The sequence below is a fragment of the Euleptes europaea genome, chromosome 3 (assembly GCF_029931775.1).
Source record: "Euleptes europaea isolate rEulEur1 chromosome 3, rEulEur1.hap1, whole genome shotgun sequence".
NCBI lineage: Eukaryota > Metazoa > Chordata > Lepidosauria > Squamata > Sphaerodactylidae > Euleptes > Euleptes europaea.
Genome location: NC_079314.1, coordinates 45435500 through 45460508, shown reverse-complemented (window position 1 = coordinate 45460508; position 25009 = coordinate 45435500). Strand labels below are relative to the sequence as shown.

General features: G+C 45.1%; 1 protein-coding gene across 1 annotated transcript in view; it reads left to right on the top strand.

The window, feature by feature from the left end:
• The window catches only part of PHTF2 (putative homeodomain transcription factor 2), a 108629-nt gene that overhangs the window by 12363 nt on the left and 71257 nt on the right, over nucleotides 1-25009 (top strand). Inside the window, exon 2 of the mRNA XM_056845948.1 lies at nucleotides 14728-14807. Coding sequence (XP_056701926.1) covers nucleotides 14763-14807 — 45 coding nt within the window. The 5' untranslated portion in view covers nucleotides 14728-14762. The remainder of the gene's footprint in view (nucleotides 1-14727; nucleotides 14808-25009) is intronic.

Genomic DNA, 25009 nt, shown 5'->3' with positions numbered 1-25009 from the left:
TTTCTGAGATTCATATGCAGGGTGGTGACATATGAGTTCACTGTACTCCCTTTTGGACTTGCAACAGCCCCTCGAGTATTTACCAAGGTGGTGTCGGAGGTCATAGGATTCTTGGCGACCAAAGGGTGCACCATTTTTCCGTATCTGGATGATTGGCTCATAGTGGGCCATTCGGAATGTCATCTACGTCAGTCTGTAGACTTGGTTAAGGATACCCTACTAGAATTGGGGTTAATCATTAATCAGGAAAAGTCTAGATTGAATCTGACTAAGGTTACTGACTTCATAGCTGCAGTCATGGATGCTGAGAGGGGTTCGGCATTCCTTCCCATGACAAGAGTAAGGGCATTACAAAAGATGGTGCGCATGTGCTCAAACAACCGTTTCCAGAGAGCGGTATCTATTCAAAAACTTTTGGGCCTGATGGCCTCCACCACAGCGGTAGTACCACACGCTAGGTTACACATGAGACCACTCCAAAACTGGTTCATTAGGGCATTCCGCATCAATATAGATCCGCAGTGGAAAAGACTGTCCATACCAAGAGTGGTCATTAGGTCACTTTCCTTGTGGGGTCAGGAAGATACCCTACTACAGGGAATCAAATTTGGAGTTGGCACACACGATGTGCAATTATTTACTGATGCCTCCCTAGGGGGTTGGGGGGCACTCTGTTGAGGCCTAGTGGCTAAAGGTAGATGGACTCATAGACAATTGTCAAAACACATTAACTTGCTGGAAATGGAGGCGATTAGGAATGCACTTATTTCTTTTTCAGACATTCTTCGACACAAGGCGGTCCTCATTGCCACGGACAACATGACCGCAAAACTTTACATCAACAAGCAAGGGGGCACAAACTCCCTAGCGTTGTGTCAAGAAGCATCCCGAATATGGGACTGGGCTATAAAACACCACGTGGACATCACGGCTATTCATGTGGCAGGCACATCCAACTGCGAAGCAGATGCTCTGAGCAGAGATTCATCTATAGACCACGAGTGGTCCATCCACAGGGATTTTATATACCCCATCTTCCACACATGCGGGTGGCCTGGGATAGACCTATTTGCCACATCGGTAAACACAAAATGCCAAAGGTTCTGCTCCAGAGCAGGGGTGGACAGGGAATCTATGGGAGACGCATTCCAATTTCAATGGAACGAACAGCTCATGTAAGCGTTTCCGCCAATCCCCCTCATCCCGAAGGTATTAGGGAAGATCAGGGCAGACAGTGCAAATGTCATCATCACCCCGTTCTGGCCAAAGACGTTGTGGTTTCCAGTGTTGTGGGAACTAGCTCGGGGCAAACACATCAAGCTCCCGAGTTCAGATTACCTCCTGCACTTAGGGCAGGTGTTACACCACAATCCCCAGATGCTCCACCTGACGGCTTGGAGAATAAGATTGTAGGAGACTGGTCGGATAGAGTAGCAGAGGTACTGACAGCCTCTAGAAAACCGTCCACAAGACAGGCTTATGGGTTAAAATGGAATAATTTTGTTACATGGACTTCGGGTAAAGGAGTATCACCTCAGAATTGCCCTCTACCACTAGTTTTTGAATATCTTCTATCTCTTAAAGATAGAGACCTCTCTAACTCATCGATCAAGACTCATTTGGCAGCCATTTCAGCTTTTCATGAGGGGGTGGGTACATCGTCACTTTTCTCAAATAAAATGTGTAAAAAATTTCTAAAGGGTCTGAATAACCTATTTTCACCGGTTAAAAAACCTCTGCACCAGTGGAGTTTATCATTAGTTTTGACACGGCTGATGTCAGCACCGTTCGAACCCATGGCCACTTGTGACCTTGCAAAGCTGTCATTTAAAACAGTGTTCCTGGTGGCAATTACATCAGCAAGAAGGGTTGGTGATCTCAGGGCTCTGAGGTATGATCCACCATTCACAAAAAAAATTCCTAACAGAGTGGTCTTACGACCTAGCATAACTTACCTGCCAAAGGTGGTGTCCAAATTCCATCTGTCCCAAGACATCACATTACCTGTTTTCTTCCAGGATCTTAGTCAAATGCGGATAAAAGGTTGCATACGCTTGATGTGCGCAAAGCGTTGCTTTTTTATTTACAGAGAACCAAACAATTCAGACTGGAGAATAATCTTTTTATTTGTTTTCAAGGCCCTAACAAAGGTAAATCAGTTACCACCCAGACGTTATCCAGATGGGTGGTATCCGTGATTAAACTAGCGTATGAAGCAGCAGGAGTGGAGTGCCCCTTACAGTTACGTGCACACTCCACTAAAGCAATGGCTGCATCCGCAGCATTCTCCTATATCCACAATATACAGGAGGTCTGCAAAGCAGCGACATGGTCCTCTCCGATGACGTTCATCAGACACTACACCATTGATATCAATTCCCGAGCGGAGGCATCTATAGGACAGGCAGTGTTGACATCGTTGTTTCTGTGACAGCACACACCCACCACCTATGATGGTAAGCTTGCTATTCTCCCATGTAAGACTGCACAGAAGCCACGACTACGAAAAACAGTGTTGCACTTACCTGTGACCGTTGTTCGTAGAGTGGTCTTCTGTGCAGGCACACATCCCTCCCTCCTGTCCCCGCTGTGGGCTGTCACTGCTGTGTGTTCAGACCCGCGGCGGCAAATGGAGAACTGAGGGAAGAGTGCTCCCCCGCCCCCCTGTCAAGTGATCTCTGGGCGGGAAAAGCCGTTGAGGCTTGATCACTGACGGGGGAGGGGAGCGCTCCAAGGGAGCGAAACTCTTCAAGAAGCTTTTTAATCTTCCGTTGGCTGGCCTGCGCAAGCGCAGTCCCTTGTGTGCCTGCACAGAAGACCACTCTACGAACAATAGTCACAGGTAAGTGCAACACTGTTTTTTTACTGAATTACTTTAAATGCTGTACTAACGTTGAAATGTTTTAATGTTCACCCCCTTGGGAATGTTATTCAGATGGAAAGGCAGCATAAAATATTTTTAAAATATAAATAAATAAAACAAGATGCATAAACATTGGGTCCATTAGTATCTCCAGAGGTTCTTAATTCAGTGGTGTGCAGTTTGTCCACTGCAAAGGCCCTAAGCTGCTAAAAGTTGAAGTATAGTTTATACAAGTTGGATGACTCAGCTCCTCCCACTGAGGCCCCAGAGCTGGGATACTTACCTGGTCCACTGCTTTCAGAGGGAGGGAAAGGCACCAGGTAACAGGCTGCCTGCATAAGGCAGACAAGGAAATCTACAGGAGCCAGCCAGCAGATGAATGAAGAGGAACAATTGGACCAGGGAAACAGGCGAGGCTGGGCCAGGGGCTATTGGGTGAATGGAGGGGCTCTTCAAGGATAGAGGAGGCAGGAGAAAGACCAAAAAGGGAAATAAACGGCAGACTTCCCAGACAGGCCAAGGAAGAAGGAAGTAGCACAATGCTGGAGTAGGAGGCAGAGTGCTGTTCCAGGGAGAAAAGGAGGGACCTGCAGTGGTCAGTCAGCATTGTGCCTTCCGCAGTTCTGAGGCCTAAGGAGCTCCAATGTGAAAGGCACGACAGTAGAGGCAGGAGAGCGACCTCGCAGAAGGGGGTGCCTGCATTTCATAGAGTGGATACTAATGTTCATGTTTGTTAAGTAGGAAGCAATGTATTCATATTCTGAAAGCACAACGAATTGGAGAGTTCAGGACAAAAATAATAGAGCTGAGCTCAGTGAATTGTCCAGGAAGGAAGGATCTAGATCCCAACTCCTGTGATTACTTGTTTGTCTCTGGTGAAGAGTATCAAGACTATAATAATAAATATAGTACATGATCTGTTGTGCTATACTTACAGTGCTTGACCTCAGAAGGCAGATAGATTTCCCCACAGTTCTTGCTATAGATAGAAAAGCCTTCTAACCCAGTGTGTTTGATAATGAAACGTGTTTGATAGAGAAGCATGGATTTTCAGCATTAAGGCTGTGTTCTTACATGTTTGTACTATATTGTGATTTTGTTTTAAATTAGTTTTTTTTAAAGCATGCAAGATTTTTAGAATAAAGTCAATTAAGTAACATTTTATTAAGGATTATTGCTTTTATACCTTTATTTTATATATTTTCAGCTTTTTAAATAGGGTTGCCAACCTCCAGGTACTGGCTAGAGATCTCCCACTATTACAGCTGATCTCCAGCCGACAGAGATTAGTTCACCTGGAGAAAATGGCCACTTTGGCAATTGGACTCTATGGCATTGAAGTCCCTACCCTCTTCAGGCTCCGGCCCCAAAAACCTTCCACCGGTGGTGAAGAGGGACCTGGCAACCCTATGTATAAAAGAAACAATTGTCGGTGCGAAAAGTCCTTGAAAACGTGAAATGTTGCTGTTGAGCTCAGAGGTGTAGAGCAGAAAATCTACTATTAGATTTACATCATTTTCTGATGTAGCGTGCTGTCAGCCTAAACAACTTCAAAATCTAGAAGATTTACTCATTATACTACAATTCGATTAATGGCTATGTATTAAATTATACTATTTTATGTAGGAACATTTCTTCTCTTGAGGGAATGATGCTTGCTTCCAAAATATCTGACTCAAGTTCTATATCAGGGTGACTTAAATTTCACAGTACTTCAGAATGTCTCAAAATAAATCATTAACTGGAAAAGGAAACAGTTTTAAGCTGCCTTTTGTGCACAGCAGCAGAAGTTTGCAGTTCTATGGAAAAGAAATCTGAGTGATACTTGAGTATGTTATATAAATGTTATGCTTAACTTTATGAAGTATGTTAATAAATTTGATACTAATATACATCAATAATACGATGTATGCCACTGTATATGTAATCTCTTTTGTGCTTAGCTTTAGAGGATTTCAGAGGCAAATCCCTTCCTCCCCTAACTAAAGAAGCCGCCGCCGCGCAGAAGGCGCGATCACGCAAAAGGTGCGACGATCGCACAAAAGGCGCGGTTGCGGTTGCGCAAAAGGTGCGATCAGGTGGGGTGGGGGGGGAAGAAGCCGCCGCCGCGCAGAAGGCTCGATCGGGTGGGGTGGGGGTAGAAGGCGGGACAGCCCGCCCATCAGCTGGCCGGCGGGAGCGCGCTGGGAGAGGGCCCGGCAGGTGAATTACCGTATTGACCCGAGTATAAGCTGAGGTGAGTTTTTAAAGCCAAAAATCATGGCTAAAAAACTCGGCTTATACTCGATCGAGTATATACGGTAAGTATTGCTACAAGCATATCAAAAAAGAAACTTGTTATACTAGATAATGTCAAGCCATAATTGGTTAGGCATATGAGTAGAACTGGCATGATGTCAATCAGTTTAATTGCCCCTAATTCTGAGGCAAAGTAATACTCTGGTGCTCCATGCCGAAATCTTTATAATAGGCCTTCTATGAGTGCAGCATCTGTTAGAAATTAAGGCTGTGCTCATCACTGTTGTTGGACAAGTAATATTGGTTTAACCCTAATAGAGCAGTAGATAAATTGATATCTGCAAAAGTGTTTGGCATCTTAATATTTGGATAAGTGTTTTACAGATGATACATTTAAAAAAAATCCAGAACAAGAGGTATTGAAATTTCCCATTACCTAAACCAGGGGTTGGCAAACCGCGGCTCGTGAGCCGCATGTGGCTCTTTGGCCCCTTGAGTGCAGCTCGCGCAGCGGAGGAGGAGGCCCCCGGCTCGGCTCGCATCTCGGGCAAGAAGGCGCAGCTCCGCTCCGCGCCCCATGCCAAGAAGCTTGAGAAGCTGGGCGTCTACTCTGCCTGCAAGGTACCCGCCCGGCCCGGGGTGGGGTACGGTGGAGGGGGGGGAGAAAGGACGGAGCCCCCGCCACCGCAGCTCCTGCAGCCTTTCAGGGCTCCATTGGCCCTCTATTCTCCGCTGCCTCCACTTGCTCCGCCTCCTCCTCCTGCTGCCGGTCTCCACCCCCCACCAGCACCGAGGGGGTGGGGGCTCAAGGACACACCCTCGCTGCAGCAGTGGCGGCGCTCCGAGGCGCTCGCCGGCCGGCCCTGGCCTTCCCTCCCCGGCAGCCGCTCCCCCTCGCCTATGCGCCCAGGGCGCGCCGGTGCGGAGCCGCCCCCCTCGCTCCAGGGAGGCCGCTCCTCGAGCCCGGGCCACGCCGCAGCGTCCGGCCGGGAAACGGGGCAGAGGGAAGTCTGGCCGAGGGCGAGTGGGGCCGGCCCGGTGCCGGCAGCTCTCCGCTGCGCCTGGGCGCTGTGCCTAGCAGGGGCCGGGCCGGGGTCGTTGGGGGCAGGTGGTGAAACAGAGCCGGCGCTCCGGCGACACGCCCAGCCCCACCGAGCCGGGGCCGGCCGCTGCTCTCACGGCCGCGCTGCTTGGGGAGGGGGGCTGCTCCTGGCTGCTCCTTCCCTCTTGGGAAGCGGCGGTGGCGGAGTGCGGGAGTCAGGGGCAGGGGGGCGTGTGGGGCTCCGGGCCGCCAGGAAAGGCCACACTGGGCTGCTTTTTGTGAGGATGTCTCCGTCTCCCCCCCCCTCACATTGTCCTCCTGGAAGCGCCGTTATGCATGCGAAATAGTCTCAGGGGTGGTGGGAGAGGGGCAGAGGGGAGGGGGGGTCGTTGCCCGCCTCTTCCCGGGGAGCGGGGGGGGGGGGAGCTCGACGCGGCCAGGCTTCCTCTGGCGGGATTAGCACGTGTGAGCGTAGCTCCTGTTCGCTTGGGCACAAAGGTTGGGGGTGTGTGTGGATTGGGCCCCACTTTAAAGCGTGCATAAAGGAGGTGAAGGGAAGAATTGGTTTTTATACGCTGACTTTCTCTGCCACTTAAGGAAGAATCAAACCGGCTTACAATCGCCGTCCCTTCCCTGCAATAGACACCCTGTGAGGTAGGTGGGGCTGAGAGAGCTGTGACTTGCCCAAGGTCACCCAGCTGGCTCCGTGTGTAGGGGTGGGGAAACAAATCCAGTTCACCAAATCAGCCTCTGCTTCTCATGTGGAGGAGTGCTCCAAACCACTGCTCTTACCCATTACTCCACCATGCTGGCTTCCCCTCACCTATTGCTTTTAAAGGAGGAGCAGGAAATTGAACCCAAAACTTTGTGCCTGCAGAGCAGATGCTCTACCCCTGAGCCACAGATCTACGTGTTTAGGGTCTCTGACCCTATATGTAGCAGAGCACACAAAACAAGGACCTTCCTGGCTGGACTGGTAAAATTCTGACCAGTTGGCAACTCTGTCAGGTGCAAATGTGATTTGTTAATTAGTCAGTTGCCAATAAGGCTCACAAGGACTTAGGCCCAGAAAATGTCCAGGAATATTAAATGAGAAAATAAGAAAAAGATGCCTTTGATCATGCACAAATTGCCTTTTCCACCCTGCTTAGCAAGCACAAGCGGTCCACTCATATCAGGAAGTAAGGACTGGAGAGTATAAATTTCAGGTGAACACAAGAAGAAGAAGAGTTGGTTTTTATATGCTGACTTTCTCTACCTTTTAAGGAAAACCAAACCAGCTTACAATCACCTTCCCTTCCTCTCCCCACAACAGATATCAAGTTTTATTCAGTGTACCTATAGTTTAATTAAGACTTAAAACTTTAATTAAAGTTTATTAAGTTAATAAACAGTGTACCTACCTATATAGTTTAAGAAATTTGGCTCTCAAAAGAAATCTCAATCGTACTGTTGATATTTGGCTCTTTTGACTAATGAGTTTGCCGACCACTGACCTAAACTGAGATTCCCCCTCTCCCATTCATCTCCAGAATACCCCAGGTTCTAGCAGAAACATGAAAAAAATGGGGAAGGGGTTCTCTGGAAATCGTGAAGTGCTACTGTTAAGCAAATCACTCATGTTAAATTGGGGATGGGGGAGCCAAACAGTCTTGTTTATTTGTACAATTGAGAAGATTGCGATCACTTCCTGTACTGGTGGTATCTTATCCTGCTAAAATCAGATACAATATAACAAGGTGGACAAACAGTTATTGGGGGTATGCCAAACAAAACAAGAGTCTTCACCCACTGGAGGCAGACCTATGAATCTCCCTGGAGAGGAAGTTCCAAAGTTTTGCACTACGACTGAGAAGGCCCTTTCTCAGGTTGCCACTAGTCTATCTTGTTCTTAAGAACAGAAAGCAGAGAATGACTGCCACTTGCACAACATGTGGAAATTTAGCCTGCTGTTAATGGTGGCTATCTTCCCAACAGATACATGAAAGCCATTTTGGGCTCAAGGAGATGAGGATGGATAGAAGTGTTTTAAATAAATACATTAAATAAATCTGCTACGCAGCACTACATAATAGAAACAGACTTGTACTAAAGATATCATTGCCATTAGCTATGTCAACTGAACAAAATCCCCTGAATTTTAGCTATTTGCTACTGAATGCTAGCTACTAGGATGCAACAGTGCAGGTAGGTGATTTCCTTCATTGTCCTGCCTGTTAGCTTCCAGAAGCTTTTGCCTGGCCATTGTGGGAAAGAAGATGCTGGACTAGATGCAACTTTGATCTGATCAGTACATGCGTATATTTTACTGGTTTATTCCATATGTATTACAGTATGCAATCAGTATTTCTGTATTACTATTTTTGTCTTTCAGTACTTAAGTTTTGTATCTTAACAAGTAGATCCCTGTGAAAGAATGCAGTGGGGAGTGAGTCCTCCTGGGCCTTTCTGATAGTTTGGGTGGACATGTTACAATTTTTTTTAACGTGCTAGAACCTTGAGTGTGCCTTCCTCCTCTGATACTAATGATCCTGATTTCAGTTGGGACAGTACTGGCTAATGTTGCTTTTGTCAGCTGTGTTATGAAGCTATGTACCTCATAATGAACAGCTTTCCCTCTTTATAGTTACTCTGAAGCTTTCTCTTAAGAAGAATCTAGAGAAAGGACAGCCAAGTCTCTGTCCCCAAGTGTCATCATAAAAACATATGCAAGTCTCTGGAGAGATGACTTATTTTCTAAATAAACAAATATTGTGTGCCTTCTTTACCTTGAAACTTTACAGATGTGCATCAAGTGGGCATACTTAGGATATGTAGTAGCTCTTCAGCAACAATCTAGAATTCTGGTAGTTCTAACCTCAAGGTTTCTTTGCTAGCAGAGGCTTAAAAGATGTTGAGTAATAACTGTTCTATGGGCATAATGAGTCTTCACTTATAACCTCAAAAACATATATCTGGCGAGACTTCCTGTAGAGCGTTTGGTCCGAGCGCCATTGTTTCCTGGGGGCTCCCAGGAGACACCAAGAGTCGTTTAGATTTGGAGTGCAAAAAGCACCCCAACTTGGTCCTAAATAGTGGATCGGGAAGCAGGAAATTCCCCTGCAGCCTTCAAGAGCGGTTTGGACTCCCATATTCTCTGAGAGAGCTTTTATTAAGCCTCTCGGAGATTTGGAAGCTGTCCCCGCCGGCACATAGGGGCTACCATTGCCACGGACGACTCTTTGGATTTAGGCTTTGACCTCCTCTATACATTAACATCAAAGAATCTATGAAAAGAACAAGAAGCCTCACCTTTGGAAGTCAGAGTGAGTAAAAAGACACTTTTTGCCTTTATCTTGATTGAGAAGACCTGAATGACGATAAAAACACCTACGAAAACCGGCGACTCCCTGCCCAGCGTAACGAGACTTTTTAAATAAACAAATGCCATTAAATGAACCGACTAAGACCTTATCAACTTGATCAGTGAGTAGATGCAATAAAAGGGACTTTTGAATGACTTTACAACTACCAATTAAATGCTTTGAGGGGAGGGAGGGAGACGAAAACCTCCCCCCCCCACTTCCGGCTCTCTCTGATTCAATCAGTCCAGCCACGTCGCCTCTTAAGACCGGAAGATAATAAGAAGGGCTTTGTTACCATCGAAAAGACAGGGCAGATTGGAAGACTTGAAGTGAATCTCCCCGGTGTAACCATCAAATCGTTCCTACCACTTAACCACCGAGAGGAGACGACGCATTGTCTATGATACTGCAGTTTCCTGTCTACTTTCTTTTCTTTATCTGTGCCGCTTTGAAGCGTAATTGAGGATATCTTGAAAATTACAAAGCCTGCTTTTATATAAGAATACAAGCAGATATGTCAAACAAGAGGATGGAAGAGATGTTACTCAAACAAATGGACATGTTTGCAGTGCAACAAGATTTAGTCTTTGAAAAACAACAAGCGCTCTCACATCAAGTATTTCAACTAGCTGAGGTGATGAATATCTTATTTAAATCAATTAATGGAAAACTGGACACAATTATTGAGGAGATCCACGATATGAAGACCCAAGATACGACAACAAATATGTCAATGGAAAAAAAAAGATTTTACTAAGGAGATGACGATTGAATGCTATGTGGAAATGGTGATAAAATCTGGAAAAAATGACAATGAATTAGAACAATTTATTTTTAAAGAGGTAGCTGCAAGTGACCAGCTGGCAATGAGAGAGAGCAACATGAGAGAATTTAATACCTCTACTGCTGACAGGAGGAACATTATTATCCCAAGAAAACACTTCCTGGCAGCCAGCGATGGAGGGAGACATGACGAAGGATTTTACCAAGAAGCTGCTGGAAATTTTAACAAGAAGCCAATGGATACAATCACTGGGATCTTCTTTTACATTTTCAGAGGCCAGAATTGCAGCTACTATACTGAAAAACGGGGGGTGGGGATTGGGAAATAAAGAAGGACTGGCAGATCCCCTCCCAAAGCAAGATAATGGCTAAGATGATGCTTATTTTTGGGGTGTAAGGGAGGCACAGTGGATTTACTTTGATGAATTTCTAATGGGAAAATTTGTTTATGTATTGATCTAATCCCTTTATTATAGAATAATAGAATGTTATATAGAGACAATGATGATAATATTATAACTAGGTAGGACTTGAAATTGCTTATAGAAGTAGTATAGATAGCTTAAAGCAAGTCTGTATGAGAGAAAATAAGGATTAGAAATTAATTTGAAATGCAAAAGTGTTAACCAGTAGAATTAGTGACTGAAGAAGATGCGGGGAAGTCATATATAGCAGATAGCATTGAATACTATAGATAACATATTCTCAGTAATAGCAATGAGCTTTTTTGTTACAAGTAGTTACAACTGAATATATTGTTGAGATATGTTTATTTTTGTTGAATTGTAGAAAATAATAAAAATAATAAAAAAAAACATCTGGCGTGAACATTTGCTAGTGTTAAAATGCCATAATTTTTATCCAATGTTTATAAGAACCACTGTAGTGTGGTTAGAGTAGAACAGAGGTTCCCAAACTGTGCTCCACGAAACATCTCCTAGTGCTCCATGAAGAGATTGGAAAGAAAAATACTACTGTAATTCAGTTTAGTATATAGGTGCTAGGTGAAAATTAGTGCTCCGTGAATTTCTCTCCTGAAAAGTGCTCCATAACTCAGAAAGTTTGGGAACCTCTGGAGTAGAGTATTGGTCTGGAAGAACAGATCCCCCATCTGCCATTAAAACTTGCTGGGTGACCTTGGGCCAGTCAACAGAACCGCATCTTCAGCTGGTCAAATGCCTGCTCAATTACCAGGCATGTGTGGCAGTGGACTTGGTTGTAGGCTGCATGGTTTGGCAGGTCATCCATGGTGTCAGCAATCATGGGAGGTGGGAGTATCTGCAGTCACCTAGTGTAGATGGAATGACACCCATTAGGATTGAGGAATCCTGCCTGCTGGCCTGCCCCCCCGTTCTCCAACTGATAACCCAACAGCCATCCTTTTCCCTCTGGCCATGTGGCCAACAGGCGGTTTAGGCCAGATGCCACAAATATCTGAGCATCATGGACCCTGCCTGGTAACTTGGCCACAAAGTCTGAGGAGATGCCCTGGTGATTGCAGGATGCCTGAACATTCAGGTTGTAGAAGTGATGGTGGCTCCTCCAGGGGGCTATGAGGGCAACGTGAGTACAGTCCACAGTGCCCACTATGTTGCTGAAGCCTCAGATTTCAGCTAACCCTGGCCAGATGGGTGCCAGCTTTGTATTTTGTGTGGGGAAGCTCACATGCTCCTGTAGATTGGTCAACATGGCATCCAAGAAACGGTGCAGAAGTGGCTGGCTGAGGACTGGGGAACCTCCAAGACCTCAGCCACAACCCCTTGGAAGGATTTGGTGGCCAGGAACATGAGGGAGAGCAGGATCTTTGGTAGGACAGGTCTTGTATGGGGGGGGGAACTTGGCCCTGGACAGCTGTCCCGAGCTCCTAACACAGGGCTCGGATGGCTTCCTGTCCAGGTGGAGGTAATCCAAGTAGGTGCTGTCTGACAGATGGAAGGTGCTGATGCATGCCCAATATCCACCGTAGCAGTGCCACTGAAACATAGAACTCTGGCAGTAGGTGGATATGTTGCATGCCTAGCTGAGGCTGGAGTGGCGGGTGTATGTGTGTGTTCTATGCTAGGGCAGGCTGGCCAAGGCCCACAGAGAGATAATGCTTAGTTCTAAACAGTCTAATGGTTTTAGGTCCCTGTGCTCCATCTGCCCTCATGCCCCACCCCCTTTACCTACCCCCTGTCCCCACAGGTGGCTCCCCCATCTGCGTGGCCTCCTCCTTATGCCTGGTCTCTATCGTGGGCACAGGGGGAGGTGGGGTGAGACCAGAGATTCTGTGGCTTCCCACGGTGCCTTGGCCTGCCTTTGCATTCCCCTATGTGTGGGTGGCATGGCCGCTGCAACATCTGGCAGCAGCAATGGCCACTACCAGCCAAAGTGGACTGAGGTTGAGAAGGCGCTGCTGTGCCTTCTGGTGCATGACGACAGAGCAAGTCTCTACCCTGGGACATGCCACCCAGACAGAGTTGTCTGCCCTGAAGCACTGCAATGATTCTTTTGTCCTTCTCTGATTTACAAACATAGCCTCATAGCCCAGGGTGTCCCTTATGAGCAGGCAGTGGAGAACGGTCTGCCTGGAACTGAGGCCATCCTGTGGGTGGTGATACCACCTGTGGTAGTGGGTGGACGCGGCGTCATGTTGTTGTGTAGTGAGTGACTGTTTCTGCAGCCACCTGGCATGTGTGGGGGCCCTCCCTCTGCTGCCCCAATCCTTCCCGCACTCCCTGGATTTGCTGATGTCATCACACGACCATCTTCAGAGATTACTGAGGGGGGCACCAGGGCAGCTATTAGCCAGGGCAGCCGTTGCCCACCTCAATGCCCAGGGACGGGGGGGGGGACTCTGCCAACATGGAGCCCCCTTCTCCCCAACCAGGGTGGTCCTCTGAGATTGCAGGGGCTAAGAATCCAGGCCAGCGTCCCCCAGTGGTAAGCCATGTGGGCAGCAATTGAGTGGAAGCGGCTGGTGAGCCGGTGAGAATTGAGGGAAGACTTCACCAGGGGCCAATAGTGGATGAAAGGGCTGGCAGCATCTGTGATGGTAGCTGCTGGACACCTGGTGGGGCTGCTTATTGTTGGGGGGGATGTGGGGGAGGGACAGGTGCCTGTTGAGAGGCTGCTGGGGACCTGTCAGAGGTACTTTGGGCCCCCACTCTATGCCTTGATGGCCCCTCTGCTCAGCCATCAGAGGGAAGGTGTGGGGTTGGCAGCGTGGGCGATCAGCTGTACAGTGTGGCTGCCAGTTAGAGGAGGGTACTCACTATTGTATGGGTTGCCCAGGAGGGTTGCCCGGGAGGGGAATGCTTGGGACCCTGCACCACTCACTCTCAGGTGCTCAGGGTCTTGAGACTGAACTTGGTCCCTTTAAGGGGGAGGGGTGCTGCTGATAGCGAGCAAGCCTCTCTGGCACTGCCCCTCTCTGCCCCTGGACTGTGAAGAGCGCTTGACTTGGCCCCCGTGCCTAGTGACCTCTGGTTCTAGCTGCCCGTACCATCTGAGCCCCGCCGCCTCGTAACAACACCTCAGTGGAATGCAGTGGTGTGGTTGCTGGGGATGCTAATGTGGTTGCACCCAAAGAAAGCCTTGAAAACCCACTATTTTCCTACCGGTTGCTGGGTAACTAAACCTTATAGGGACCGGATTAGTGACACCATAGTTGCGCCATGCCTGGCTTCTGCAGCACAGAAGCACCTCAGGATTGATCTGTAAATCAGGTTTTGTTTGTAAGGTTGCTTGCAATAATCCTCACTCTCTCTTTCTCATCCCACCTCTTACCAGGACCTCTGCTCCTACCCAGTCTCAAACATACTCCTTCATTCCTGGCTGACTTCCAACAGCTATCCATACTTGTTTGCCCTTTTAGCCAAGCCTTTCCATAGCTTTGTTCTCAGTGGCATTCCCCATTCCTTCATTTCTCAGTGAGGAATTCAACTTTGGCTGTTTCTTTTCTTTGCCTTTTCTATTTCCATTTGTACCCAAACTGTTCCCTGTAAGCATTAGCTTGGCAGATCTCCTTTTTCTACTCTTATGGACGTTCACCTTCCCTCCTCCCTAAAATCTCTCCTGCTCCTAGCCGTGGCTGTGATAGTCTGTCTTCAAACACTCCTCAGGCTAGACACAGACCATAAAAACCTAACAATTAAAAATCTGGATAAAAACCTGGATTAAAAAAAATTGGAATAGTGTCTAAAGAAGAGTATGGTAAGTATCGTGAGCGAACCTTTGCAGGGCTGAGAATCAAAGCTCTCCTGTCATTGCAAAAGATAGACTGCTGTTTACTCACTGGCATTCTTGAATTTGTGGAGTATTTAACAATATTTGATCATAGATAATAATGTTCAAGTGACAGTTTGACAGATAAGTGACTGCTATCCTGATCCTAAAACTATAAAGTTATGCATACCTACTTATTTATATTTTACCTTAGGATGTGATAGTAAAGTTGTGCCTCTTTTTCTTTGCAGCCTAAAATGACTACTGTATAAATGTCATAGCATAAATGGCGTCCAAAGTAACAGATGCTATAGTCTGGTACCAGAAAAAGGTAAGGATGTTTTTTTAAAGGTAAAAAAAGCATGTTTCAGGTTGGCATTGTTACTAGCTTGCCTACTATTTGCTGGTTCTCCCCCATCTCCTGTGTTTTTACTTCTCACTTGCACCTATGTGAGTTGTATTTCTTCTTGCAACTTCTGAGAAAGGAATCTCCAACTATCAGGTGATCATTGCTAGATTTTGGGAAAAAAGCTTTCTACTAGTGATACTTTAAAGGTGGGAACAGCTATAGTAAAGTGTCAAATATGAGGAGGAATCAATACAAAAACTGTTTCTGGTAAATTTGTTCTTATAGTTTAATAGGCGGTACTGATAAGAATTACAGAAGGGAATTTTTTGCTCTTGTGTGTTAGCAGTAATGTACTCCCTGCTCTTCTGATGGATAAGACAATCCAGAGGCTTAGTTTCCTTTGGATTGTTGAGAGTACCAGAGATTTATGGATGGTGGTGTTTTTTTTTTGGTGTTTTTTTTTTTTTTACAAATGTACAAGCATAGGGTAAGTGAAGGCAAAGAGGCACTCTTATAAGGCAGTGGCTCCTCTACTCCATATGATGTCCCCTGTGAGACCATAAGCTAAAATGCTTCATCTTCAGCCAACTTTCTTGGCTGCCCTGTTTCCCTTTCTTGACTCCAGATTCAAAGCTACTGTTTCACACAATCTGATAAGCACTCCTGTCATATCCAGCTCCTGCCAGGGCAGGACAATCTGCAGCCTTAAAAGAAATATTAAAAAGTATTTTGTCAGATTCAGGAAGTGACATCTTCACGCAAGCCATGGTGATAGGCTCATTTATAGTAATTGGGCAGCAAACTATCTCATATCATTAGTTTTATTTATAATCTTATTAAATATTAAGGAAAAATGGTTAATTATTAATCACTTACAAACTAAGCTTTTCTTAGTTATGTTTTGTTATATGGCATTACCTTTCCCTAGATTTAACAGCTGTTGGCTATTCATCTATCATTTCACACTTTAAAGAAGGGGGAAATGAAATTTAATTTTTCCTTGACACTATATGGCATTTGCAAAATATTGTAATTTATCATATGAGATGTCTAAGTATTAATCAAGGAGATATTAGCTTTGGAAGCTTGCAAGGAAAAGTGGGAAGTAAAAGTATCAAATAGTTGTGTTTATCATTTTGATAAATATTGTTGCCCAAAGGAAGGCTACCATGCAAACCAACAAACATGACTGATTTCATGCTGTAACTGTAGAGGATGGTATTATTGTCATCATCCTGGGAATTTGAAATAAACATACCAAACTTTCAAATGTATTTTTCTGGTTATAAATCTTTACTTTGTATCTTCATACCTTGTATGTCATAGTCAAGAAAACTCTTAACACAGAATACTTGAAAATGTGCTTTTGCCTTAGGCGATGAGGAGGGCAGGCCAAAATGAGCATGATGGGACTTGCATCCCCAACATTTTGTTTTTAAATTGAAAAAGACCATGGGGAGACACAAAGCCAGCAAAATGTAGCAACAGTTTGAGCCTTAACAATTACACTGTGTCAATTACACTGAAAACACTGTACTTTGCAAGGGGTGGATTTTTCCTAATTCACAGTTCAGTTTGTTTGTCACTACTTTTCATTTGTTCTAAAAAGCATTTCTCTCCATTGGAGAGCTGAATTGGTCATTAAAATCGCCCCAAACAACACTACTGTAATACCTTTTTGATACTGGGTTTTTTTTTTTGGTGGGGGGAGGATTTTACTATGGATTGTCATAGGTACCAGCAGTCTTTCTCATGAAAGTTGGTAATACTTAGCATTACATTAACAGGTCAAGTGACTTTTTAAAAAAAGGACACCAAAATGGTTGCTGCAATAGGCAGCAGATCATGGGGTAGGAGACCAGCAGTATGCTTTCTTTCAAGGGTAGGTCCATGCTTCCAGGAGAAGCAACTGTATTGCTGGCCTCACTCACATGATCTTTGTCCTTCAAGTTCTGCTGAAAAGAGATGAGCAGCTGGTCCTTAAGTGCCTTGGCTGCTGCTGCTAATGTATGAATAAGGCTATTGTTCCATCTTCTTTATTAATTCAGCCTACTTAATATTGTCCAGAAGGTTATCCCTGTTAGCGTTTATAGCCAAAACAATGAAGTGTTTTGTAGCATCTAAAATACTTATACATTGGCTTTTTCGAGTTAGAGTTCACTTTGTCACATGCATGAAGTGCTACGTTCAGTTGGCAGTTACATGCATGCATACACACAATTATGCACTTATGAAAAACAACAGGGAGGAGTTATTACAGAGGGAGGCCAGAAGGCCCAGCATTCCAAGACCTCTGTACTTCCAATTGTTGCTCTATTTGTAGCCTTTGTGTGTATTTCAGTGGATTCTGGCTCATGAATCTTATGGCATAATAAATCTGTTAGTTTAAGGTCCCACAAAACTGTTTTTTTTTTGAGTTACTTGATATAATCTTATATTCAAATAGTAAAGCCGGCCAAATCTTTGGATGCTTAAATTCGGTGACTGGAGCTGTGAATGGGCAAGACAGCTCTTTCTACAAACCTGTAAAGGACCCTAAGTTTGCAGGAAAATGTGAAACCTTAAAAAAAATACATTGGGGTTTTTGAAAAAACCTGAAAAATGATAAAAGGAGTGCCTGTAGCTTAAAAAAATGGATTTGCTAGGCAACCACAGCATTCCAGCCTTAAGTTTCTGTGAGTAAAAGGCCCCTCCAGAGGAGGCATAAGAACCCTTTCCAGGACTGTTTTGGAGTGGCTGGCACCACACAACTGGGCCACAGTTTTCCTGGGTAGAGGCTACTGAGGAGGGTGAGAGGAAAAGATCAAGACAGAAGGGCAGATAAAGGTAGATTGGCTGTTGGGTGGGAAGGTGTCAGCTAAGGCTTCCTGGCTTTCGGCCTCTGCCCATCCCCCCCCCCCCGCATCTACACCTCAATGGAGACTTGCCTGGCTAATCGTTACAATGCCTGGGAGCCCTGGCAATCACCTAGCTATTTCACACATTGGTTTCATGTATGATTTCTCCTGTGAATAGTTACCGGCTGTTACCTTCTGTATTGTTTCCTTATACCTAAACCATCAAGGCAACTCTGCCTCAACGCGTCCCTTTTGTATTATGTCCTGAAACTAATCAATCCTATTATATGAATCCTTTAAATGTACTGGTGTTTCCCCATGTCTGCATTCTAGCCTTATGCCTCAACGGACCTACTGAACCCGCTGGCTTTGTCTAATAAAACTTTTTAACTCACGATTATGTCTGGAGTAAAGTTCCTTAGGAGAGAAATGCAACGAGGTACTGAAGTCTCCCAGAAGGAGATGGGTTGCCTGTTCCAGGTTAGGAAATTTGTGGAGGTTTGGGGGGTGGCGCCTGGGAAGGGTCGGGTTTGAGGAGAGGAGGGAACTCAGAAGGGTATAAGGCCTTAGACTCAACCCTCCAAAGTAGCCCTTTCCTCCAGGGGAACTAGGATTGCCAACCTCCAGGTGGGGGCTGGAGATCATCTGGAATTATAACTGCTCTCCAGATGACAGAGATCAGTTTCCCTGGAGAAAATGGCTGCTTTGGAGGGTGGACTGTATAGCATTATAACCAGCTTGAGGTCATTTCTCTCCCCAAACCTCACCCTTCCAAGTCACTACTCTCCAGGAATTTTCCAATGTGAAGCTGGCAACCCTAAAGGTAACTGATCTCTATAGTTGGGAGATCAATTGTAATTCCAGCAGATCTCCAGGCCCCACCTGGAAGTTGGCAACACTGGAAGGAGAGAACAAAGGTGGAAAAGGGAAGAGGTTATGGGGGCTTTCTGGAAAGGGAAAGAAAAAATAGTGGAGGAGGGGGGAAATGAGAGGCCTCCTGCAAGTCCTTGCAGGTTCCCACATGAGCAAGCACAGAAGCCACTGTTTTTTCAATTGCTGAGCAATTTCTTTGTCATCTTTAAGTGTTACGTAAGGTTGACTTAGTGTTCAGGTTATCGAACATAACTTCAGGTGAGCAGATGTTAGATGTTAGGTAAGGTAAGGACAGATGATTGCATTTTATGGATACACCTAGTATTTTTTAGACTTCCTTTAGGAATCCCATTCATTATGACTTAAAAAATGTTCATCTTTTGAAATTCTATCCCTTACCCTAATCTAAATGCTATATTGAATGTATTGCTCTTGAATACAAGCTTTGCTATGTCAGAACAAGCAACAACTTACTGCAAATAATTGTTGTTTTGACCACCCATCTCTTCTGTAGAATCTTGTGGTTTTTTAAAGCCTAACGAATTTATTGTGGTCTAGGCTTTTATGAACCAGAGCCCACTTTTTCAGATGCGTGTAGAGTTATATTCAGTGGGCAGAAATATAGATACATGAAGACACAGGAAGAGGAGGTAAGAGGGAGTTATTACAAAGAGTAGCCTGGGAATACAAATTTGACTATCAGATTTGGGCTCAGTAGGAACTGGGAGTGATTCGTGACAGCCAGCGTGGTGTAGTGGTTAAGAGGGGTGGACTCTAATCTGGAGAACCGGGTTTGATTCCCCACTCCTACACAGGAAGCCTGCTGGGTAACCTTGGGCTAGTCACAGTTCTCTCTGAACTCTCTCAGCCTCACCTATCTCCCAAGGTGTCTGTTGTGGAGAGAAGAAGGGAAGGTTATTGTAAGCCGCTTTGGTACTCCTTAGAAAAGTAGAGAAAAGTGGGTTATAAAAACCAACTCTCTTCTAGCTCAGAAAGTATTGTAATTCCTTACACAGTTTCGTCTTACTTTGCCAATTCATCAACAGTTGGGAGTGGTCCACACCCACTCTGCCTGGATCATTTACTGTTTTGACAGGATCTTGTCTTCATCTGTGTGCAGCAGCATAATGTAACACATCTGTGTTTTGGAATTTCATGGCCTTCTGAACTCTTTGTAATAAATCTGAGACCCCACCTTTATTTTGTTTGTATCCTTGTATGCACATACCTCTGCCCACTGAGTATAATACTTCATGCTCCTGAAACTTGGGCTCTGATTCATAAAAACTCATTCCACAACAAATTTGTTAGTCTCTAAGGTGACACAAGCCACTGTTGCTTTGGTTGCAGCAGACTAATTCTTCAGGAATGTGTCAACACGGATGGTGGTGTTATTCAGTACCTATCGGAAGAGCTCAGCTAAAATTTTAGTGTATTGGTCACAGTTTTGTTGAGAGATGTAGAATTTAAAAAGCAGAAATAGATTCTAACAGTAGGCTATAGATAAATTAAGATCCTAAGGCTGGCCATACTGTGTTGCTGATTCCAGTGTGTTCTCCCAACACAGAAAATCAATTTTAAAATAAAATTAACCTTAAGGAAGTGAGAGCATAGCCACAACAGTGGAGTCCATAGTGATACCAACCTCACCCACGAGTCCATAGAGCACTATGCATGATACCTGTACCTGTTCACAACAGTGCCACAAACCTCTGTGATGTGATGATGGCCTAATCACCCACCTGCAGATCAAAGAAAGAAAAAAGATAATACAGTGCTCTAGTGTGTGAAGGACCATGCATAGTCTTTCTGATAACAGCCCTGTGACTACCATAGTGTGATGATCCCTGCTGGTGAAGGTTTGAATCCTGTTCTGCAAACAGGTACCCCTTTGAAAAGCTTTGGAAGAAAGCATGGGCGATCAAAGCATATCTCCCAGCCATTAAGGGAAAAGTACGACCTCTCCCTGACAAGGGTTTCAGCCCCACTGTGGGAATGATGTCCCTCAGAGAAGGTGGAGTTCAGTATTGTGGCTTCTGTGCAGTCCCACATGGGACTGCACATGCTCAGGCCAGCCAAGGGAGAACAATTTTCCAAAGCTTTCTAGAAGAGCACCCTCCCCTCTGTCTCGTGCCTTAGTTACTTGCCCAAATGGGCACATGATGGAGGAGGGGAGAGCGACTATTCTTCAGTTCTCTCTATGCCACAGTGAGAAGAGGACAATTTTTCTGTAAAGCTTTCTACATCACCTCAGAGACAGGATCGTTGTCTCAGATCTTTCCAATATGTATGTACAATGGCTTTATTTTAAAAAAATAGTGTGGTATTAAGATAGCTCAGAACAATGAGCACAAGTCATGTCTGTTCTGCCTAGGAGAGGAGCACAATACTGCGGCCTGTAGCCGTTGTTCATCTCCAAAGCCCTCAATGAGAGAGCGGTGCATCTAAAGCAGGGGTGGGGAACCTTTTTCCTGCCAAGGGCCATTTGCTCATTTATAACGTCGGGGGCCATAACCAGGTGTAGGTCTCCCAGCGCGGGTGGGGGGAGAGGCTAGGATTGCCAGGTCTCCAGCCACCACCTGGAGGTTGGCAACCACAGGGGAGGCCACACAGAGAAGGCCTGGAGGGCACCCCCGCTCCCCCTCCCTCCCAGGTGAGCGGGCAGCCAGCAGTGGGCCCCGAGCAAACGAGGCACCAGGGGGGCGCAGCCCACAGCTGATCCTCAGGGAAGGAAGGAAGGAAAACAGAGAAATGGAGGTTCTGGGCCCTGGAGCTCCCGAGGGCCACTGAAAATGTCCTCGGGGGCTGCATACGGCCCCCGGGCCGGACGTTCCCCATCCCTGGTCTAAAGGCATCTGTATGGGAGAAAGCCTTGGGGTCCTCAGATACTCGCTCAGAGAAGCGACAGACCCATCTAGAAAAAAGGGCTGGAGCTCTGACTGTAATTTCTGCCCCTACCGCCACTCCATCGGATTCAGTAGAAAAATCCTCATTGGCTCAAAGGGCGGTGTTGGAACCATTGTCAAAAAAAGCAAAAACAAAACAAAGGCAAAGCATATGCCTTTGACATTTTAACATTATCACCATCCCCTCGATGCTGAGAAGGGTAATCTCTTTGACGCTGATGGAGAGAATCCCCTGAGTTCGACAGTCATTGTCCCCACAGAACCGACTCCTCTAGTACGATGCCTGTCCCCAACAAACACCTGACTCCCCACAATCCTCAGAGGATGATGTTGTTGAGGTGCCAGTTCTACCAGCACCAACGCCATATCTACTTAAGCAGCAGGAGCACCAAGCAGAAAAATCAAGCACTCCTTTTTTCTTGGTACCCACCTCAAGGTCCCTGGTTCCCTTGTCCACCAATGTATGCACCATAGTGAGGCTCCTGGGAATATCAGACAATGTACCCTCTGTATGTATTCTTGCCATAACCTCATATTAACTCTGAACACTGCAAAGGATGCTCGAGGATGTACAAGGCACATCAGCAGTCAGATCAGCCATCAGAATCAGAGGAGGCTTTTGATTATGGCTCTGAGGTCAGTTCTAAGGAAACCTCAGACCCTTCACCAGAGGATGCGGTGGGAGAATTCGCTCCAATGTCTTCCATGGAAGATTTACAGCCCTACTCAGAGCAGCTCATTAGAATGGCTAAGGCACTGGAATTAAACTACCTTACCACTGAGCCCAAGCGTTCCGATCCTATTAAGAAGGTGCTTTACACACCAGACTCTGGTCCAGTGGCCCTGTCTATGATCCAGGGAATTTGGGATGTAGCAAGCAACATGTTGGTGAGACTCACATCGGCCAAAAAGCTAGAAAATGTATACAGAATCAAAGAGGGATGGCTGTAAATATCTCTTCCAGCATCCACAGGATGCTGCCTTGTCACGGAGGTCATCCCTTACAGGCATAGAGCTGGGAGCACATTCTTCTACCATGGACAAGGAAGGCAGAAAATTGGATACCCTAGGCGGGAAGATCAACTCACCTGGGCCACTAGGCCTCAAGGTGCAAATTTCACTGCGATCATGATTTGTTACCAAATGTTCCTATGGGACAGAATTGCACAATATATGGAGCATAAGATAAAGCATAACAGAATATTTGCCAAGTCACAACAGGCTATTTCACAAATTTGCACAGAGTACACAGATCATAACATGCACAGAATACAATTCTATACGTACCAACACACTGCATGGAAGGTCTAAGAGAGACCTCCAATGTTTAACAATTTTTAGCCCCTTATATACCTTTTACCATGGGGATCTTAATCTGTGGTTATACATCACAATCTTTCCATGACATCTTCTCAAGGGTCCAAAAACTTTCTCATAACAAACTTTATCCTTAACACCTCACAAGATTTCTTTGCATGGCCCTGGGCAAGGTTTTCTGATATAGATATGCACAGATAGATAATCAGATCTTCGATGTCAAGCCCATTAATTATGATATGGTGAGAAAGTTACAGGATGGATGCTTAAGGCATCTTGTAAAGGCAGCAATATTCAAAGGGACCACTTTCTTTGTTATCTTTGTTAACATTATAACAGAGGCTTTTGTCGGCGCACTTAGAATCTCTTACTGCTAGCTAGCAATGGAGTTAAAGCATGGAGTTTTTTCTTACTAGCAAGTCTCTTTGGCAGGAGATCTAACTTTAATTAACATACGTTGCATGAATATATATTCTTTAAGGCTAAATATGACTAGTGCTACTACAAGCCAATATAGGTGCGTGGAGAGATGATTTTTGTAAATAGGGGATCATATCATTCAGATAAAGGTTGAAAACTAATGGGGTTAATAGGCAGCCTTGTTTGACTCATTTTAACAAGGAAATAGGTTTAGGTAGTTGGCCTTCCAATCCACATTGGACTTGTGCTGTTGGATTGTCATATAGTGTAGAGATCAACCACAGGAGCCTTTTGTCTATTGATCTGCCAGCAAGTTTGAGCCAGAGATGGGATCTTGGGACAGAATCAAAGGCAGCCCTAAGATCCATAAATGCTACATAGAGCCGTCCTCCTGGTTGAGAAATATAAAGCGTAAGGCAGTGATCCAAAACTGAAACGCCCTTCCTAAATCCTGCTTGTTCAGGATACAGTATAGATTCAGTATCAATCCAGTTCCGGAGCTTAGAATGCAAACAGGCTGAATAGACTTTACCAATAGATGACAGCAAACTAATGGGCCGATAATTTGTGGGATCATTTTTGGCTCCTTTTTTGTATATAGAAACTATTATTGTGTGTTTCCAAGCTGTAGGAATAGTTCCTAAAGCATTGATTTGAGTAAAAAGGGCCACCTTTTTACTCAAATCAACTACTCCACCACCTCACATAAGCTTTCAAAAGGTCTTTTGGTATCAAATTGGGCCCAGGGGCCTTACCTGATCACATTTGTTTGATTAAAACAAAATCACCACTACCTCTGGAAAGAATTGGCTGCCAGAAAGCAGACTGTGGGGGCTCACCAACCTCCCTATCAAGATCAAACCCAATAGGCCTTGCAAAGATAGAGATAAAGTGCTGTTCCCACATTACAGATGAAATGCATGGCGGTATAGTAGTCGCTAAGGATTAGGTTATTGTTGACCATATTCTAGAAGGTCCGTTGCTCATTATTATTAATAGCGGTAATAAGAATCTTCCAATTTTTACGTAGAGCAAGCCATTTTTTTTTGTTTTACCAAACGTCTGAAAGCACACTTTAATGCTATTACTTCTAATAAGTATATATGTGCATTGCTATACTTGTGCATTGCTATACTTGAACAAATGAAGTTTAGCTCTAATTTTTCTAATAAATCCTCTACATTCGTCATCAAACCAGTCATTCTTTCGCATGGCTCTTGATGAGACTATCGGTTTCGTACAGACTGATTAAAAAAGGTCTAAAATAGATGTCAATATTTCTATCATTCCAACAGCATTCCTCTGTCTCATAAATTCCTTAAGCAGGAGATTAGCATCTCTAGAATGCATGATATTGTTTGCTACAGGGATTAGCTCCAATGACCATCTCAGAGGCCTCAAGGCTTTTTTCCCTTGTAGCAGCTCAATCTGCATGCCAGCTGGCAGGAGGCAGTCTGTTGTAAGCATATTTAAAAAAACTGCAAAAGAAGGTGATCGCCTCCAAAATAATCGCCCACCCTAAAATAGCTAATCTGGGGGAATAAACCTGGCGAGACCAGCACGTAGTCTATTACAATGGAACCATTGGATGTCCCACAAGTAAAATCACCTGCAAGATCTAATTTCCTTTCCTGTTTAGTACAATTAGGCCCTGATTCAATACAAAGCTAAGCATTTGTTTACCAGCAGAATTTACCCTTGCATCTTTGAATGTCCTATCATGTAAGTTTTGATATGATGACTTGATTGACAGATCCCCCGGACCTGGTGCTAATTGGGCACCATCGTTATGACCAATGTGAGCATTGAAATCACCTGCTAAAAGTAGCAA